Genomic DNA, 21,679 nt, shown 5'->3' on the forward strand with positions numbered 1-21,679 from the left:
CCATAACTGCCCTACACCGTTGTTCCATCTTTACCCGCTTTGCTTCCTCAAATTTGAGCATCTTGCTTTCGATCTTATAGGTGGATTGGCTATGGTTGTCGCTAATAGTGATCTCGTCACGACCTACATCAATCAAAGCTTTGCAAGTGGCAAGAAAATCTCTCCCTAAGATTAGAGGGACGTTCTTGTGTACTTTCATGTCAAGCACAATAAAATCGGCGGGGAAAATAAAATCATCTATTTTCACTAAGACATCCTCAATCATACCAAAATTTTTTATGGTCGAGTTATCGGCCAACCTGAGTGTTACGTCTGAAGTTTTGAGTGGCCCAATGTTGAGCTTTTCGTAGTACTTCAGCGGCATGAGATTGATGGAAGATCCTAGATCGCATAGTGCCTTATCAACCTTTCCCTCTCCAATCCGGCATCGGATAACGAATTGGCCCGGATCTCTCTGCTTCACTCCTTCTCCTTTTGGATGATCTCGCTGCAATGATGTGGTAGCTTAAGGTCGGCTTTTGTTGGCTTTCCCTGCTCGAGGTTGTTTATTCTAGCTTCGATCACTCCGATCTTGGTGTCATTAACCTTCCTGTCTTGCGCGATTACCTCCAAGATCCTTGTGATCCCTTGTTCATAATTTTCCTCCTTCTTGAGTATCTCAACTATTCCTCCCTTGCTAACATTAAATCATGCGGGGGGTTGCAAGTAATTATTGTTAGAATAAGAGAGATTAGGATGAGGTCAGTTTCCATTATAATTATTGAAATTATTGCCTCCTTGCATGTAGTTGATTTCCTCACTGTCGGGGTAGGAGTTTCGGGTTTAGAGACTGCTATAATGGAGGTTGGTGGAATCGGGTCCTCCTTCCTTAATGAATCCATTTGGTCCACCCTAACTCGAAGCTCGGCCAATTCCTTTGCAAAAGAGCTTTCCTCGGCTTCTTCAACTGCAACTATCCTTTTTAGGTTATGCCTTTCTTTCGACCACCCCCTGCTGTTGGTGGCGAATTCCTCTATCACCGCCATGGCTTCCTCACCTGACTTCCTTAAGAACCCTCCATTTGCACCTGAATCAAGCATATCACAAATTTTCTCGTTAAACCCATTATAGAGAATTCCTACCTGATGGTCCACGGTGAAACCATGGTTAGGGCACTTTCGAAGAAGGGCTTTGAAACGAGCAAATGCCTCATAGAGGGGTTCGTCATGGCCTTGTATGAATTGGAAGATCTCGCTTTTGAGCTTCAAAATTGTGCCCGGTGGATAGTACTTGTCGAGGAAGGCAGGTACAATGTCCTTCCATGTGGAGACCTTTTCTCTGGGCATACATTCAAACCACTCTTTAACAGAATTAGTTAATGAAAAGGGAAAGAGTCTTACCCTTATGGCATCGTCATCGATACCATTCAACTTGAGAGTGTTTGAGATCTCCACAAATTTGGAGGGATGGCGATTGGCATCCTCTATAGCCCTACCTGCAAAAGGAGTTTGCTCGACCCTTTGAATAAGGGGCATGCGTAACTCGAAATTGTTAGCGTCTATACGAGGTCCTTCGGGAAAGGTTATCATATTCCCATGATTGAACATGTTCATCGCGGGTTGTATTTCCTGATTCTTCTTCTCTAAAGCCTCGCGGGCTGCCCTTTCCGCATCTCTCTCATCTATCAGTAGCTTCACCATTTCCTGCAATTTCTCGATGTCTGTTCTGTCACCCATTGTTCCTGATCCTGATCCTTTTTCACTTCTTATTTTCCTACGAGTTCTTTCAAGTTCCAAATCGAGCGGTTCTAGGCTGTCCTTCCTAGAGCGCGTTCTCATACAAAACCTGCAAGAACCAAAAACAAAAACGAATTAGAAACTAAAATTAAAAACAGAAAGCAATTAAAATCCAAAGTAGCAAAATTGTCCGTTTGAAGATATCACTCCAAAGTGAATTGTCTTCCCCGGCAACGGCGCCAAAAACTTGATGCACTTTTTATTAGCACTAAATAAACCTGCAAGTATACAGAGTATATATAGTATAGCTAAATGTTAGTACCGGATATCGAACACGGGGAAGACGAACACAAAGTGTCTATCCTCTACTAAGACTCAAATACTATCTAGAAAAACAAGTGGGTTTTGAAAACTTTTGGAAAACTAAAAACAATAGAAAGCATAGACCAACTAAAAGCGAATAAAACACGAACAAAGACGATAGAGATAAGGGAATCCCAGGGATGTGTGTTCACAGTTATGGTTATACAAAATTCCAGCTACGATACCCTAGCACAGTAATTACTTTGATAGAACGAGTCACCTAGCTTATGCTCATGCGATACAAACGTTGATTACAAGATTAGGGTTTTCAATCCTAACACGTAACTCCAAAAAGCTCCTAAGACCCTTGAAAAGTCCTCACTCTCAATTAACAGTGCTGTTTTAAGGGAAGCTAACTGTAGCGTCTACTAAGTGGATCTAACTCGCTAGAACTCTGTCACAGTTATGAAGCAAGTTATATTAAATCATACACAATTGTGTCACTCAATCATGCAGCATCAAAATTACTTAGGGAAGAAACAAAGTAAAAACAAAACGGATATTAAATAGAAAAAGGAATTTGTATAACCAAAGTCGTTACTAACACATCCTTAGAATCCTATGAGTTTAGTTACACATAAATGAATAAGCTAAAAACATAGATTGAAGGGAAGACAATTTGAACATAAAACTAAAGCAAATAAAACCCATAGGTTGAATCCTTGTCGTTCTTGATGTTCTTGAAATCCTTCTCCAACTCCTTGCACCAATGAAGTACTCTAGGTCTTGATCTCTATGATGTATTTTGCAAGTAGACGTTCTCTCTTTTTTTATGAAGCTTGGGGTCTTATTTATAGGGGAAAGCCATTCCTTGTTGTAGAAGGAAAAGATCTCCAAAATATGGTAAATCTGGGCGCAAATCTAGGGCTTCTCGAATTCGCCGCCTTTCTCCGGTGGGCCGCCGCACCTTGGCCGGCGGTCGCCGCGTTGGAGTCCAGAGAGTCTGTTCCCTCGGCGGTGGACCGCCGCACGTCTTCCGGCGGTCGCCGGACGAGACTTCTCTTCCAAGCACATTTTTCCGAGGGGGACCGCTGCATTGATCTGCCCGCCGGGCGCCGGCGGTCGCCGCTCGCTGTCTGGCTCCAGATTTCCAAACTTGGCATTTTGGCTCCCTTTTTCGGCTCAATTATGCACATTTCTCACAAAACACGTCAAAATACCAAAATAGACAAAATATGCAAATAATGGACGTGTAGAGTGACTTTGACATTAAAAACGAACCAAATAATGGCCTTAAAACAGTGCAAAATCCGAGCGTATCAAGCACCCACCTAATCAACCTTGGTTTAGACTCTCTCTTGGCCAGGAGATACTTAATGGATGCGTGATCAGTGTAGACTCTCACTTTCGACCTTAGTAAGTACGGTCAAAATTTCTCAAATGAGTATACCACGGCCAACATCTCCTTCTCTGTGGTATCATAGTTCTTCTGAGCCTGGTTGAGGGTCTTCGAGGCATAGAAATGACATAACTTTTCCCGTTGATCTTCTGACCCAGGACCGCTCCTACCTCAAAAGGGTGATTCCAATCTGGTGCTCTAATTATTGGTGCAGAGATGAGTTTATCCTTCAGCATTTGAAATGCCTTCTTGGAATCTTCATTAAAAATGAACTCCACGTCATTGTGCAAGAGATGAGTGAGCGGTTGTGCAATTCTCGCGAAATCTCTGATGAATCTTCAATAGAATCCTGCATGCCCCAAGAATCCTCTAACCTCCTTCTGATTCGTGGGGTAGGGTAGCTTCGAGATCACATCCACTTTGGCTTTATCCACTTGAATACCTCTCTCAGAGACCACATGACCTAGGACTATTCCTTCTGGCACCATGAAATGGCATTTCTCAAAATTTAGGACTAGATTCTTGTTAGGTTTGGTATACTGAAAAGCATGTTTCGAGCAAGTTTCGCGCGAATAGAATCTTGCTTGTATACGTAAAACTCTACAATCCACTTTTAACCCGATTCAGTATTATTCGAGCAGTCTCGCACGAATAGAATCACTATTATTATTACATTGTGTTTGCTTGTGCATTTATAAGATGGTTTACAAACATTTAAATGCATAGAAGTAAACAAAGTCTAAGTCTTTTGCTTAGTAGACCGGTTGTGGGCGTCGTCCACTTTAAGGTAACACGGTCAGATCTATGCAATGCTTCGAAAGAAAAAAGAAGAATTTCACAACCTAGATAGGCTTTGGCTACCTATCGTGAAAGGTTGCAATGTCAGTCCGCATATTTCTAAGCCTTACTGAAATAAGATGACATTGGTGGGGTATAGCACTGAACGGATCTAACAGCAAGACGTGTCTTTATGCTATCTACTGAAATACTAGGTCTTGATAAAATACTATTTCTTAATCTACATATGTTAGCATTGAGCATACGGTATTGATTATGCACTACTTTGACTTATCAAATGGTGCGGGTTTTTCGCAACCCAATAATCCTGATATATTGGGTAGTGGTGATTAATATCTAGCGGTGCTAGGATTGCTATTATGTTGAAACGTGCCCGAGGTGAGTCTCGTTTGATAATGTCCTCAAGAGGAGCTCGAACAAGGTTTTATTATTCGGAAAACTGGCCAGTTGGAGTTTTATTACTCTATGAATAATAAATAAATGTTTCTTGCTAAGTCCACTCTTGGAATTAATAAGATATTAATTAATTAGGTCCATAGCAGACATTAATTAATTAATGGACATTTATATCTTAAGCGCGAGAAATAAATAATAAAAGTGGAAACCCGGATTACTTGTAATTTCGGATTTGGATGGGGAGAGTTCAATATTACTTCTGTAGTGGCTGCTCGTAATATTCCAATATAAGCTTGTATTAAATTGTGGGTTCAATTTAATTAGTAAAAAAAAAAAAAAGCTAATTGGGTGAGCCCATATCCAAAACCTTCCATAGATCCCTGTCTAGGCCCAAAAGGAACTTAATATAAATAGGAGAATAAAGGAGACAGAAATCATTATTATTATTACTCATATTTTTCGTCCCCCTCTACCTAGAGGAGTTCAAATTTCTCTCCTAATTGGAGAAGAATTTCTTCTGTCTTCTTTATTCGAGTCCTAGTATTTTGATGAGATCAGCCCACCCTGATATCGAGATACAATTCGGGAACCAGAGAGAAGATCCGTGGTCTAGTATTGAAGATCATCGTGGAGAAGGCGCGAGCAATCGACGATTCTTTGAAGAATCAAATCGGTAACTCTAAACCGTAGTATTCATGTTTAGGATTTACTTTCTATGAGCATGAATTTTTTGCGTTCTAGCATGCAATTATCTATTTAACATGTGAATTGATTAATCGCATAATCGGTCAAATAGATATGCGTCTGATTTATTTGTTTTGTACAAGTCTTCCGCTGTGCAAGGGGCACCAAACCCCAACAATTCTTCTCCTGACATCTTCTCAGCACCAGATCTAAATTGGCCAAGCACGAATCAAAAGAATTTCCATACACCGTGAAATCATCCATAAAAATTTCAATACACACTTTCAGCAAATCTGAGAAGATGCTCATCATACAACGCTGGAATATGCCCGGTGCATTGCATAAACCAAAAGACATTCTTCTGTATGCATAGGTGCCGACGGACAGTTAAAGGTTGTCTTCTCCTGGTCTTCAGGATCCACATATATCTGGGAAGTATCCACTATATCCGTCTAGGAAGCAAAAGTATTGCTTTCCAGCCAATCTTTCCAACATCTGGTCAATAAAGGGTAAAGGAAAATGGTCCTTCCTGGTGGCTTCATTAAGCTTCCGGTAGTCAATGCACATCCTCCATCCAGTCACCAATCGAGTAGGTACCAACTCATTCTTATCGTTCTCTATCACTTGTATTCCTGACTTCTTTGGCACCATGTGGACTGGGCTGACCCATTCACTATCTGGAATGGAGTAAATAATACCCAAGGACAGCAACTTCAGGACTTCCATCAGAACTTCCTCCCTCAAGTTTGGGTTCAGCTTACGCTGCGGGTCTCTATGAGCCTTTTCCCCTTCTTCCAGTTTGATGTGATGTATACAAAGGTCAGGGCTGATTCCCACTAGGTATGAGAGGGTCCATCCTATGGTCTTCTTATTTCTCCGGATTACTTCCAGTAGATCATTCTCCTGCTCTGCTGTCAAGTGGCTGTTGATTATCACTGGAAATGTTTCATCTTACCCAAGGAGGCATACTTTAGGCTCTCGGGCAATTTCTTCAACTCCTTCTTTGGTGTGATGGCTTCCTTGGGCAGGGGATTTTTCTCCAGGCTCCTGGTTGCCATTTCACCCAAGTCAGTTCCCTCGTCTGGGCTCCTCACTTGAACAGACCCTGTCGACTCGAATGACAGTGGTTGGTGGCAGAATGCCATGATAGCTTCATTGATCTGCTCGTCTGTCAAGTTCTGAGTTAATAGGGTTTCACACCACCCTGCCATCCCCTCGTCAACAGACTGACTCAACTCCGAATTGTTGAACTGTTCCTACATTAATTCGGTCTCAAGGTATTCCTGGACCAGGGGGTTAATAACATCAACAACATGCAAATTTTCCACATCCAATGGTTTTTTCATGGCTTCATCAATGCTAAAGGTGTATTTCTCCCCATGGTAGTCTAGGCATATAGTCCCGTCAAACACATCAATAATAGTCTTAGCGGTGCGTAGGAATGGTCTTCCCAAAAGCACTCCGCTAGAATCAGCAGATTCGTTATCACTCATTTTTATTACATAGAAATCAGTCGGGTACAGGAAATCATGCACTTTTACTATCACATTCTCCAGCACACCTTCGGGTGAAATGCATGTTCTATCGGCTAACTGAATTACTACTTTCGTATCCACCAGACTTACCCCTATCATCTTCTTATATATCGAAAGTGGTAAAACATTTATCGAGGCTCCTAGATCACACATTGCATGCTCAATTTTAATGTCACCCAAAGAAATGGGCAAAGTGAACATACCTGGGTTTGTGCATTTTGATGGCATTCGCCTCTTCTGTATCACAACCGACACATTTTCTCCATTTACGATCTTCCCGTCGGGTTTGGTTTTTCCAGCTATGAACTCCTTGATGAATTTGCTGAAAGTAGGCAGCTTCAGAGCCTGTAGGAACGGTAAGTTGATTTCCAGTTTGCCGAAGAGCTCCATGAAGTCTTCAGTGTCATCCTTCTTCTTCTTAGCCTCCCCTCGGTGAGGAAATAGCTTCATGCGCTTCAACATTCCTGCTGGACCCCCGACTGAAGATTCTCCGATTTCTTTCCTTATTTCCTCAATCTCCACTTCAGGCTCTGGGTCTAAGAAAAATGGATCAGCCATACGAGGTAGTGGCTTCTCCAAATCACTTTTTTGAAGGCCATCTTCTACCCTAGTGCTCCTTATCTCAGTATCCCCTTGATCAGTGGTCAGTTTCTCATCTTCCTTGCTTGTCATAGGAGGTACACTCTCATAATCTTTCATTACTAGACCCTCATAGCCCCGTCCTGACCTCAGAGTAATCTGACTGATATTTGCCCGGTCAAGTGGTTTCACTGAAGCTGGTATCCTTCCCTCGTGTCCCCTCATCTCATTCAACGAAGTGGCCAATTGCGACATTTGCTTGGCCAACATATCCATGGCAGACTTCTCCTCTTGTTGTGCATCTTGAATTTTGTGTACCACATCATTGTTTGCCTGCATATTGTTCTGCATATGTTGTTGAGAGTTGACTAGGTCGTGTACCATATCATCCAGATTACTCAGAGGCTTATAGTTCGGCTGACTGGAACTTGTCCCTTGATTATGGCCCGGTCCACTCCCCTGATTCGGGCAATAGTTCCCTTGACCTCCTTGATTGTTGCTGAACTGACTCCCTGATCCTTGATTTCTCTGGTGTGTATGCTGGAAATTCTGATTGTTTCCCGTGGCGTTCCTCTGGTGTGGTGGCACATAAGAACTCCCTTGTTTACTCTGGTTCCTATTGTTCCAATTGGGTTGATCCCCTTGATTGCGATAACTCCAGTTGTTTGGCCCTTCCCGATTCTTTCCTGACCAGTTCGAATTATGATGTGGTCCTTCTTGTCTACAGTTAGGCCAATTCTGTTGGGCTTCTGCTGGACCTGGGTATTGTAGTTGGAGCTGTTGGTTCCCATCGGCCCACCTGAAACAGGGGTTGTCTCTCCATGGTGCCATGTATTGGCCTCCCCTTTTAGGGCAAATGGGACTGCACACAGGTGGTAGTCCTCCTCAGTGGCATCGTTGGGCCGCTTTTGGATGCTGCACAACTTACTAAGCTCGTTTAGGAACTCGTAAGGACATTCATTCCTCCATCCAGAAAATGTAGGTAAACACCCAGCACATTTGTCCTAATATCAATAGACCTCTGTCGCTAATTCGAGACTATGGCATGGGCGGGTTCACCATCCAGATGCGCGGTGAGTGAACCGATCTCCGGATCAGGGTCCACTAGGTGTGCCATATCTATGTCTGCCTCCTCCTCTGCTTCGGAGTGCTCTGTTTTTGTAGACGACTTCGTGTCCTCTCCCCCTGACGAATTCCACTATTTTTCACTTTCTATTTCGAACGGAAATGGATCTACTGTTGTAAACCCTGATCTGATGGTGACTGTGGATGTCGATTCCTTGACCTGCCACCTGACTTAAGCGTCCCTCGACCCAGACGGGTTACTCCAGTTTCCTAATCGTGAGCCCTTGCTCATAAACTGTCAAGAGAAACAAATAAAGGAAATTAAAACTATACACACCAAATCTTTAAACACGTAAACAAACTACGCCATCCATCCCCGGCAACGGCGCCATATGAAGAGAGAGATTGGAGAGTGCTGTGTAAAATGGAACTTCCCCGATCCAGATAATCCACTAGACACTGGGTCTAGGAACTCAGAGAATCCTCGGTTTACCTGTCGTTGGGCACACAATCACTTCCTTCTCCTTTCAAAACCCTCAACCCGCTATGCTAAAAAGATTAGTACAGGGAAGCGGGGATCGAATCCACAGAGACAGATGCGTAAGTAAACATGCTAAAAGACCTGGAAACTATTTTTGGCTGCTGCCACGCAATTTTCTCGGGGTTGAGATTTAATTCCTAGACTCTGGAAATGAAATGTCCTATCCTAACAGCTAGATCTAGGCAGAGATAACAGAACATGCATAATGGTGACCAAATGAGCTTGAAATTACTACTAGACTGGGTAAACGACTTCCTAAACTAACCTAGACACAGGAAAGAACATCATGTGGGGACCATTTCCCTAAACAGCATAGTACGACGGAAAAAGCTGCAGATTAACCCACTAAAGGACTAACTGACAGCGACATCATCTTCTCTAACTTTTATCACGAAATAACAAATAAAAAAGAGACCAAAGCAAGGATCGAAACAGGGTAAACGAAATTAAACCTATTAACACAAAGAACTACTAAAACTAAAGCAGATCTATGATTACTAGACGAGGTAAACAAGTAAACAAAATTTAAATGTCACAACCATGCAAACATGAATAGATCCACACACTGGATGCTTCATCCACTCCGGATCCAAGCCATCCACAACAATCCAACACAATTTCCATCTCCGATCTTCGCAGATTCAACCAGATTCAACCGATCAACTACAAATCTCCATGCAGTTCAAACTCCACCTCAGATCAATCAACAATATCCACCAAAAACAAACAGATAATGCAACAATAATATAACCGAAACCAAAGTGGCAAATTTCATAGCAAAATACGCAATATCCACTGAGAAAGTAGCAAAACACGACCGAGCTTTGAACAACGAAGACTCGGGAAATCCGAAACACAAACAAAAGCAAATAAAGGATTGTATCTTCGCCTCCCTTGGAGACGGTGTTACACGACGACGGAATTGAAACGTGAACCCTTAAGATGATTCCCCTAAAAGTGTGTGTGAAGAGAAATGGAAAAGCTAAGCTAAGAGCTGATGATGCAAAAGGAGAACTATTTCATGTTGAATGCGTGCTCTTATTTATAAAGAGCGGAGCTTCTAGACTCTTCCTGGTGTTTCCCATTTTTCCCTCCTTGCGGATGCTCCTTCGTTAGTAAACTCTTCCATTTTTCTGCTCACTTTTCCCGCCAGCTTCTTCCTCCAGGTAATCCTCTCTTTCTTCCTGGGGCTGGCATTTTCTCTACACACCTGACTTATAAAACATTGTTAGACCCAGGAAATCACAGAATTTATCCCATAACCAATGCATGAAATTAGCCTTATCAGTGTCCCTAGAGTTATTAAGTCAAACACAATTATAGATTAAACCCCCTCCGAAGGTGAGAAACCAGTAGATTAGGTACTAGGATTGAAGTCCTCTTTTTAATCCTAAACCCTTAACTCCCAAAAGCACGATGAGATCAAAGACCTCACTCAAAACCTCAACTCTCCCAAGTTATATTGTATTTAGTTGTGAACTATTCTTATTTTCAGATTAATTATTTCATCTCCCGATTAATCTAATTAATCATACACAAATAAATGGTGATCAAACAATTGAAAGGAATAAACCCAAGAATAATAAAAAACTACAAGAGCAAGGTATGAACAAAATTGATTGAATAAAAACTATAAAATCAATGCATCATCACTAAGAATTCTACAAAAAGTATTTAGCTACTCATATTCATGGAGAAAACCAAGTCAAACACAAAGGAATTCAACAAATACATGAATGAAAGATTCTAATTACTCCTATGAGATAGATCTATGGAGTGAAACTTTAATCTTCCGAGGTAGAGTCTTCAATCTTCAAATCTCTCTCTCAAAGGTGTTCTTGGGGGTGTGTATGAGTGTAGGAGGCGGTATGTAGTGAATAGATGTGTAGACTGTACAACCCTAGCCTTTTTCTTCTTCAAAAATCGTGAAGCTTTTCGATCCTTTACTAGAAGTCCAACGTTGTATCACTTGTACCCGGTCGCGTGAATTTTCTGGACAATGCAGTGGTTCTTGGCCATAACTTCTTCTACCTGACTCCGATTGAGGCGTACGAGGTACCCACACGAAGTTCTTTCAAAGACAAAGAGATCGTTATGCATTGGCAGCTGATTGGACTTCAAAATTGCCAGCAGAATTGCCTCAAACTAAGGTTGTAGCACATCTACATATTTTGTATCTTTTTCTAATTTTTTTCAATCATATTTCAACAAACATGTCAAAATAATAAATTATAGAAGTAAAGCCATAATCATGTCAAACAAAGATAAAATATAATCGAAATCGTGCTAGACTACTCTCTAAAACCATGCAAAATCCAAGTATGTCATTAACCTTTCAGAATGTGTAAAGAGTTTTTATATCGAAGTTGGAGAGTTGTATATTGTAATTCAAGTGGTGTTTGTTACATATTTATGTGAATGATTATCCTAATTATAGGTTTTTTTATGGCACCGTACAGTAACTAGCATGCTAGCACCTCAATAATGAAACGCCCGGTCAGATGAACTGTCTGGAAACCCGAATGAAATGCTAGACGGGCATTTACCCTTTTTTCGTTTGCCCGAGTCGAGCGAGTTCTCTGGACTCCTCTGCCAAAACATAAAAAATGTCCGATCGGGCATTGAGCGCTTCCTGCTTCGCCCGGGTCGGGCGATCCTTCTTCTCCTCTGTCTGAGAGGCTTTGAACACTTTCTTTGAGACGTATCCCGCAGATGAATATGCTCAATGCTTCTTGCATTTTCTTTGTCATGGCCCTCGTTACTGATCGATGCATGTCCTTAATAGGGTTGAGCACATGATGTGTGATGGAGATAGTTCACATCATATAAGTATTTCTTTAGTCCCATTACGGCTAAGCCATAAGCTTAAATTCTATCCCATAGACCTATTACAAACCCTACCCCACGACAAAAAAAAAATCACATTTTTTCATATCTATCTAAAATTGATGTAAATTATTATTTTAAAATCTTTATGATCTGAATTTATTACTAAAAATTCCAAGTAAAATTTTAATAGCTTCCACCTAGATTGTTTTGTGCTACTAGTATTACGTCAACTGGTGTGTATAATACGTTTGGGCCATAAAATTGGGACGAACAATAATATAATTACAAAATGGGCTTATGATTAAATCTTAGGCCACAGAACTCAGAAAATGGGTTCAAAATAAATACGTGACATTCGACTTTGTGATGTTTCTCTCCTAAATACCAATTTCAACGCATTAAACTTACTACTCTTCAATGAAATACTGTGTAGACGAAACATATTTTCGGTTTCGACTCTATATATATCTAGTATATTTTCAAAATTTAAGGTTGTGTTTGATATTTCATTATGTTATTGAATCTTGTATAACCAAAGTCAGACGACGACAAAGAATCTCGGCATCGAGATTCAATTTTTTAATTTTATTTGATCAATTTCAACTTTAGCACCTTCTCAGTTCACACCATCACAATTTTTGTTGATTTGGCTGTCCTCACCATCCATAATCTTTTTGGTATGTCAGGTCATCCACAACAAAGCTTGTCGCCATTTCCAGCTCGTCTTGCCGAGGCGATCGAGACAATAGCGAGCTGGCGTTGTGGATGAAAAATCCTGTCCACATGGCACATTCCTATAGGGCTTTGAAGTCCACTCGCCCCTGCAAGTGGGCTTCTTTTGTCCAATTAAAATAAAAATAGATTTTTAATTACATAAAATTAATTTTTATGTTAAGAAAATTAAAATAAAATAACACTATAATTTAATGATGATCTATTTGAATATTAATTTGAAACTTTAAAATTAATGTTATATGTAAATATTTTATATTTTTATGTATTTTAATTAAATTGAAAATTAATTAAATTAAATTTTATAATAAATAAATTAAAATAGAAACTGAAAGTAAATTAAATAGTGAAACTATGAATAGTGAAGGAAAAAGATAGATAAAAAATGAAGGATTGTAAGTGTTGTCTCGTAACTAAAAGATTTATTACATAGTATATGGTCCATGAATTAATAGTGAAGGATTGAGATTGAATAAAAAATGATTGGCTTCATAGATTAACATAGTTATATATACAGGGACATGATGGGCATATTTGAGAAAAGGGAAATTGTAAAAATAAAAAATGAGTTATGGAAGGTAAACCAAAACCCACGTACAACTGAAACAAAACTCATTTCATTTTCCCCCAACCTCCAACTCTTCTAGAAGCTCTTGACAGAAACACACATAATGATCTCAACAAGTTGGAGCACCAAATTCAAATGTATATAAAGTACAACCACCACCACAATTTTTATTACTCCATATGCTTACAAAATAAACCCCACCTTAGTTTCACATATATGTACCTAACTTCGGACCTGTTTATCTTATCCACATCACGTTGTTCTATACATGAAATATTTTCCAAAAGTTCGAAACTTACATTTATGCAACTCCATTTTTAGTTGAAGATGGGCATAATGATATAAAATTTTTAAATTTCGTGATCATATAAAAATACTAACAAAAAAAAATACTCCCTCCCTCTGTCCCACGATTAAGAGTCACACTTTTTCATTTCGGTCCATCCCTAATTAAGAATCACACTTCATTTTTACTATAAATAGTAGGTAGGTCTCACATTCTACTAACTCAATTCACTCACATTTTATTATAAAATTAAGATAAAAAATGGGTCCTACATTCCACTAACTTTTTCAATCAACTTTTCTTTATACTCGTGTCCGGTCAAAGTGTGACTCTTAACCGGTGATGAAGGGAGTAAATAACAGGGGGGTGGTTGTTGAAATCCGGGCGTGAATCTAATTCTAGGAAAGGGACTGAACTTGATTTTGAATTGATTTATTTTCTTAGTCTTTCTAACAATACATCACTACTCTAATTTAATTAAATGCACTTACTTTGAACCTACCTGAATGTCACCTTTAGTTAATAGAAGTATGTAAATTAACTACGTGACACACCTAAGCTAAATGATAACGTTGTCGTACTATAATAGAAATAGATGATGCTTCATATCACCATGAGATGCCACCACACACTCTCTCTCACCTCTCCCACCAACCCACATCTAGAAGCTCTCTCTCTATCTCTCTTTATATATAAGGCCACATCAAGGAGTCCTAAGGGCCGGCCTTGATGCTCAAGCACACCAAGCAAGGTTGGGCATTGACACAATCACTATAATCAATTGTACCCCATAAAAAGAATGGTTTTACAAAATTAAAGGAGGATCATATTCATAGTACAAGTTTGGTGGGCATGGGAAGGTCTCCTTGCTGTGAGAAGGCTCACACAAACAAAGGCGCATGGACTAAAGAAGAAGACGATCGGCTCGTGGCCTACATCCGCGCCCACGGCGAGGGCTGCTGGCGCTCCCTCCCCAAGGCTGCCGGCCTCCTCCGCTGCGGCAAGAGCTGCCGCCTCCGCTGGATCAACTACCTCCGCCCCGATCTCAAGAGGGGCAACTTCTCCCAACAAGAAGACGAACTCATCATCAAACTTCACAGCCTTCTCGGCAACAAGTAGTAACTACTCCTACTTTTTTTAAATAATTCACCACTTTTATTAGTAATCATGAATTAGTTAATTTGGTGCAGGTGGTCTCTTATAGCGGGGAGGTTGCCAGGGCGGACAGACAACGAGATCAAGAACTACTGGAACACGCACATCAGAAGAAAGCTCGTGAGCCGAGGAATTGATCCGACGACGCATCGCCCCATGAATGAGGCTTCAGCATCTCAACAAAGCAAAGAAGAGAGTAGTGAAAAGTGCCCAGATTTGAATCTTGATCTGAGAATCAGCCCTCCACATCAGCAGCAGAAGCAAGAAGCCTTCAAAATGGGCACGAGTAGTAGTACCTTGTGCTTCGCTTGTAGTCTCGGCATCCAAAATAGCAAAGCTTGCAGCTGCACAAATGCTACTAATTCTCGATATGATTTTTTATCTGGAGTTTTGGATTGTAGAAGATTGGAGATGAAATGAACCGTCTTAGGAATATTTCATTTCGTTTAATTAACACTTATTAATCTAGGTACATCCCACTATTTTTCCTACTGTAAATGTATTGATCACGACCAATTTAAGGCACATTTTGCAGAGATATTATTATGGGATGTGGATTTTCAAATCTACTTTCTGCAGAAAGTAGGTGTGGATCATGAATATGTTAGTACTACTACTAAATACGATCCAGTTTGGTTCACATAATAAAGTAGTAACATGATTCGGTGGTCCGAAATCTCATTCAATTTTGGTCTTGACAAAATTGAATTTGGTAGCTTAAATTTTATAGATATGATCTACTAGAATATTTGCATCTTGAATTTTAGTCTCATAAGCTAGTTTTTTTCTGAAATTGGGGTTTGGTCTCTAATAGATAAAGTAAAATGTTTTTATCTTTATTGATATGGAGTTAGTTGTGTAGATTGATGATATTAGGAGATAAGATTCAATATTTATGAATAGTGGTAGGTTCTTTTTGTGGTGGATTTGGCATCTTTGATATGGATGGTGTGAAGAATCATGTGACTTGGAGAATTTCAAGAGCTAAAAGAAAGACCATTTTCTGTTCATTACTTTTTCTTTTTCTAAATTTAGATTCCTTTTTGTTGTTTGTCCTCTTTAGCAAAAGATATTAATGCGGGAACGGATAAGCTGTGAGAGGATGAGAAGCAAAGAAGAGGAAGAAGAGGTGCTCACCCTATCTCTTCAAGTTTATATATATTCTTGTTTCATAATTTTACTTATAATTATGTTTATTTGGATATACAATCTACACACTCTTTTTGACTCCAAAAAATAATCTACTTTTACCTTAGATCTCTCCTTCATAATTAGTTAACCTTTTATTTTTAAAATTTTTTACATCACATATTATATTGTTAATCATGTGAAATTTGCTATCAACTAACATTGCTTCTACTAACAGTGTTTCAACTTTCAACTATGAAGTACTTCCCCTCGTCCCACTCAAGATGACCATATTCTTGAGTGACACAAGATTTTAGAAAGTGTTGTTAGGTGAAATAAAGTAGAGAAAAAAAAGATAATTGAATATTTTAATAAAAAGAGAAGAGAGAGGAAGTTATTTCCAAAATTGGAAAGTAATCATCTTGATTAGGACAAAAAAGGAAATATAATAATGTTACAAGTATAATGATAAATGAGAAAGAATAAATATAACTAGGGAGCATTTTTGGAAGAAAATTTCACAATCATCATCCAAGCCAATCTATAAAGAAAATATATTGAGAAATACATATGATTCTTTCAAAATAGCATAAATTTTTTATAGTAGTAATAAAGTACTACATGACATTCATAATGCCTACCTGCCTAGCATTGCATACCGTATAATTTTAGCTTTATAAATTCACAATACACTCTAGATTTACTCACTATATTTATAAAAAAAATATCACCGTATTTTTTAATTTATTGTCCTATATAATTTTGTTTTGACGGTCTTAGACCCTTATATCCTAATCCTGGTTTTCAGAAACCACTTTGAGAGGTTAGCATCATATTCAATTATAAACAATAAAAATGGATTATTTAAGTTGAATGGAACAGATTCTTTTTCTGTTGCTAGTTTCAATAAAAGTGTAATCTTAATATTTGTTGGGTGCAATGGTCTCTCATTCTCTTTCAGTTGGAGTAGGTGAGAGTGTTGAGAATTTATTTAAATTACATTTCAATTTTTAACACGTGAAAGATAGACAGGTTGAACGTTTAAAGGAACAAATGTATTTTTATTGTTGTATATGAATTACAAAGAGAGAAAGAAAAAAATTAATCACGTCCTCCCAAAATCCCTGCCTTTTTCACGTGAAAAACAAACTTTGTCAAAACAACATAATCTATTGCTATAACTAGGAGATGGCACATTTTGGATCCTTTAATACTATTGATTCCAATTGTCAATGCGTATCTTATACAACTTCTATATTAGTGATCTTCTCGTCAGTCGTCACATTACAGGGGGCATGTTCGCGACGGAACCAGTTGCAGGTGGACGGCCGTGCGCGCGCATAAGGGAGACTAGCTCTATATTGATAGGATATCAAAATACAAACGGCTAACTTGGTGTCTTTCATCTCTTATATGTTATTAGTTCGTTTTATCGGTTAAAAAAATGTGAAGCGTAAGTATTTTCTTCCTATAGTTAGTATTTAAGCATTTTTAAAGAATATGTAATATCCAACTCAAATAATCAAAAATATTTGTACATATATATATGGTCTCATTCGATTTCTCCACTATTGCTTATGACTAGAGACTGTATTTATTCTTATCTCTTGTTCAATTTTCTTTTTCAAAAACTTGGGCCACTAACAATATATCTCAATTGTGTCCATAATGCTAAGATTACAATGGTCTTGCAATTATTCATCCCACCCCACATTTGCAACTATTTAATCATAAATAAAGTCTGTTTTCAGTTTATCTTATAATATTACTCTCTCCGTCGTCAAAGAATATGCACTTTGGATGCCATATAGATTTTAATGTAAAATTAGTAAAGTAAAAGAGAGGTAGAAAGAAAAGTAATTAAAATATTGTTAGTGGAGAATGGGTCTCACCTCATTAGAGAGAAAGACATTTCAAAATTAGAAAGTACATATTTTTGTGAGACGGACTAAAACTGAAAAAATGCATATTCTTATAGAATGGAGGGAATATATATTAGTATTACTATTTTTTTTAACATACTCAATGGACACGCTGAAAATCAAAACAACTGTTAGGAACGTAATACAAAGAGGTGTTTTGCATTATGATCTAAACTACTAGTAGTATGTTTAGTCTAAAACTCCATCTACCGACCCATTTTCTTTGCTTTTACGAGCTAGATGGAAGTCTAAAACCTTAAAAGATCTGACACATGACGGTGTAAATACTAACTCTAAACCTCAATGATTATAAATTTGAGTTATCCCTCCGTCCCATTGAAGATGACCCACTTTCCTTTGTAGTTTGTTCCAACCAAGATGACCCATTACTTAAAATGAAAACACTTTTATCTCTACTTTATTTCATCTCTCTTACTTTACTCTCTCTTCTCTACACACAAAATAAAGTTGTATAAAATCTCGTGCCGCCCATGAAAGGGATCATCTTCCTTGGGACGGAGGGAGTACCATATACTATATACTAGACTGTTGAGTTAAATTGTTGAATTAATGGTAAAAAAAACTATCATGACACTACAAAATTAACTGTACTTCCTTCCTTCGTCCTATCACAAGTGAATCACTTTCTTTATTGGGATGTTGTATCATAAGTTAGTCATTTCTCTTTTAAGTAAAAAATCTTTTTTCTTACTTTATTTTCTCACATACTTCAATCTTTTCACTCCAACTTTTATCTCTCATACTTTATTCTCTCAACTTTAACTCTTTAAATACTAATTTCATAAATCTTGTCTCCGAAAGAAGTGGCTGGCTTATGGCAGAAAGGAGAGTAGTACTTATATAGTACTACTCCTTTTGTCCCAATGAAGATGACCCTTTCTTGGGGAACATATAAAATTGTATGCAAATAAATTTTGTGTATTGAATGGAGAGAATAAAGGAAGAAAAAGAGAATAAAATAGAATTAATAATGAGTCATTTTAGTTGGAACAAATCAAAAATAAAAATGGATCATCTTCAGTGAGACGAAGAAAGTAAAAAAGTTAAATAGACAAAGTAGGAACAGGTAAACCTAAATGATAATGACCCCTTGTGCACATACAGACTCACATTGAACGGTCATATTTCTTCTGTATTTTAAATTTCTCTAATCACCCTTTTTAATCGTGGTAGGTAGAAAATAGAAATATTAGAAGGTTCCACGCGATAGTATTTCTTAACCTTCTCCTTTCTACACATAATGGGGTGGGCATTATATTATTTAATGTTTCTAAAGGGTCACTCTCATATAAAAAAATACTTTAAAATATGTATTCTCACACTGTTTAATGTTTCTAAAGGGTCACTCTCATATAAAAAAATACTTTAAAATATGTATTCTCACACCAACAATGAGGTAATTATTGATTTTCTAACTATGTCTGGTAAAAAAGGATGGAGATCCTCTGCTGTGTATAAATACACAGCGGCCCATGTTTTTCTACACAAATGATTAAAATAATCAAATAAAATAAATTAAATTAAATAAACAAATATATATTATTTTATTGAATTGTGAGAAACAGTAAGAGCCGCTGTGTATTTGTGCACAGCAGAGGATCCCATCCCGGTAAAAAATGGTCCAAATCCAACCAACATCACATGCAAAGACTTTGTTGTGGGGCCATTGGCCATGTTCTACAAGTTACGACTTGCAGGAAGTATTAATTTTTACGATTCATTACAGAAAATGAAATAACTCAACTACCGCGGAATGGAAGGAGTAGTATATGAATGGGAAAAGTTCATATAACATCTATGTATATAATATTTGCAACCATGTTTTTCAATTTTTTATTTATATTTGATTTGTTTAAATAGGACCCTTCCGACCAACCTAAAAGTAGATGAATGCTTAAAATAAGTAACACATGAGAAAAATATATTAGCCAGATCTATAACATTGATCTTATATATATGAGACATATAAAGTCAAAGTCGTCTTACAGTCTATACTAGTATTAAGAAAAATAAGATGAATTAAATCCACAAAAGTTTATGTATCCTCAAAAGTTATTCCATATTTTTTTTTGCTTTAAGGGGTAGGGCACTAAGATCCTCCTCCACTCAAGTGGTAAATAAGTTGACTAAGGGTAATTAACGCGACTAAGATATGATACTCCTTTTAAATTTATATATACAGCCTTTATTGCACTTGTTAAAACATCAATGTAAATATCGCCATGAATATAATTTTAATGGTCCATCCAAAAATAAGCATGCACAAACCTGAACGACATCTCAATTGATGCTTACAGTAAAGTTGAATTTAAATTAAGTTGAGTGTGGAATAAGTGCATGCAATCATATAATTTACATTTAAAGTCTTTTATATCTCTTTTAGTTGTGTGAGAAGGGACTAGTGATGGTAAATATTTTAAATCACTCAAAATTCAGGGATATTGGTTCTATAATCATGAACTTTGGCAAAATTTTGGCATTTTCCACTAACTTTAAAATTGTTGTAAAATTTCACAAACTTTACCTTTTGTTTGTTTTTTCCCAACCAAGTCCAAATAAGATATCTTCAGCAAAAATCTTATTATACGTGGGCAACTGTGAAATGTTTATGATATTTTAAATTACTTTTTATGTTCGTGACAAGTAGGATAAAAAGCTACGTTGAAAATTACATTGATTTAGTAGTACCAAGTAGGATAAAAAAATACATCTAGTCGGATTAGGTGATTGAGCCACGGAAAATAATAAACAAAATGTAACGTTTCTGATATTTAGACTAATTTTAAAGTTTACGGGAAATACTAAATTTTAGCCAAAGTTGATGATTTTAGAGACAAACGACCAAAGTTGATGATTTTAGAAAATTACATTGATTTAGTAGTACCAAGTAGGATAAAAAAATGCATTTAGTCGGATTAGGTGATTGAGCCATGGAAAATAATAAGCAAAATGTAAAGTTTGTAATAATTTAGACTAATTTTAAAATTTACGGGAAATACTAAATTTTAGTCAAAGTTGATGATTTCAGAGACCAACTACTGAAACATTTAAAGTTTTTATTCTCTCTTTTGTTATGAATTAACTTCGATAGAAGGGGAATATGCAGTAATGAAATATGTTGAAACTTGAAAAGGAGAACTAACGATTAATTGAATATGTTACCAACTTCACCTCTGCAGTTGGTACATGCATTATTTTTCTGATGTGGGCCATGGGTCCACCTCAATTCAATAAGCTATATCTCTTTTTAAGTTTTTTTTTTTTCCATAAAATAAGTCTTATTTTACCATGTTACTGGCCTAACACATGCATTGTTTTACCAAATGCATAAGTCATTCATTTGAGATTAATACGGATTTTAATGCGTAATTGATAATGTAAAATAAAAGGTGAAAAGTAGTTGAAATTGTATAGTTGATAGTGGGTCATAAATGATAAAGTAGGAGAAAAAATCTATAATAGATGGATATAGACTATTTCTATAAGATAGAAGAAAAAGAAAATATGGTCTATTTCTATAGAATAGAGGAAGTATATACTAGTATAACACAATTTTTATTGTACAATGAATAAATATACCTCCTCCGTCCCACTGAAAATGACTCACTTTTCTTTTTTATTTATCCCAACCAAGTTGACTCATTACTAAAAATGGAAACAATTTATTTTCACTTTATTCATCTCTTACTTTACTTTCTCCACTTCACACAAAATAAAGTCGCATAAATTCTCATGGCACCCAAGAAAATGGGTCATATTACTTGGGACGAGTAAGAAATAAAGAAAAAATTACTATTAGTTTTTAGTAATAATTGTAAATAAAATGAGTTGGTAAAATGTGAAATAAGAACTATATAAATAAGGACATATGAGACATAACGAGGACAAAGAATGTGAAGATGCTAATATTAGTAATCACTATTCATTTATGTTTTAATGAATACTTATATATGCTTGACATACGTAGAAATAAAGAAGTAGGTTTCAGCTTCATATGGTTCATGCTTGCCATTCTGATGGTAG

The 21,679-nt window shown here is 37.4% G+C and overlaps 1 protein-coding gene and 1 non-coding gene across 2 annotated transcripts; both read left to right on the forward strand.

Moving 5' to 3' along the window:
• The first annotated feature begins 1,137 nt into the window (after window positions 1–1,137).
• Window positions 1,138–1,244, forward strand: LOC125202961 (small nucleolar RNA R71). Its single transcript, XR_007173285.2, has one exon. It is a non-coding gene; the product is annotated as a small nucleolar RNA R71 (small nucleolar RNA).
• Window positions 1,245–14,055: 12,811 nt separating this feature from the next.
• Window positions 14,056–15,128, forward strand: LOC125201884 (myb-related protein 308-like). The gene is made up of 2 exons (XM_048100174.2): window positions 14,056–14,545; window positions 14,621–15,128. The coding sequence occupies exons 1-2, from the start codon at window positions 14,283–14,285 to the stop codon at window positions 15,003–15,005; spliced, it is 648 nt and encodes a 215-aa protein (XP_047956131.2). The 5' UTR covers window positions 14,056–14,282; the 3' UTR covers window positions 15,006–15,128.
• Window positions 15,129–21,679: the final 6,551 nt, after the last annotated feature.

This window comes from Salvia hispanica, chromosome 2 (assembly GCF_029641045.1).
Source record: "Salvia hispanica isolate PSC_SH4W2 chromosome 2, Shi_PSC_v1, whole genome shotgun sequence".
Taxonomy (NCBI): Eukaryota; Viridiplantae; Streptophyta; class Magnoliopsida; order Lamiales; family Lamiaceae; genus Salvia; species Salvia hispanica.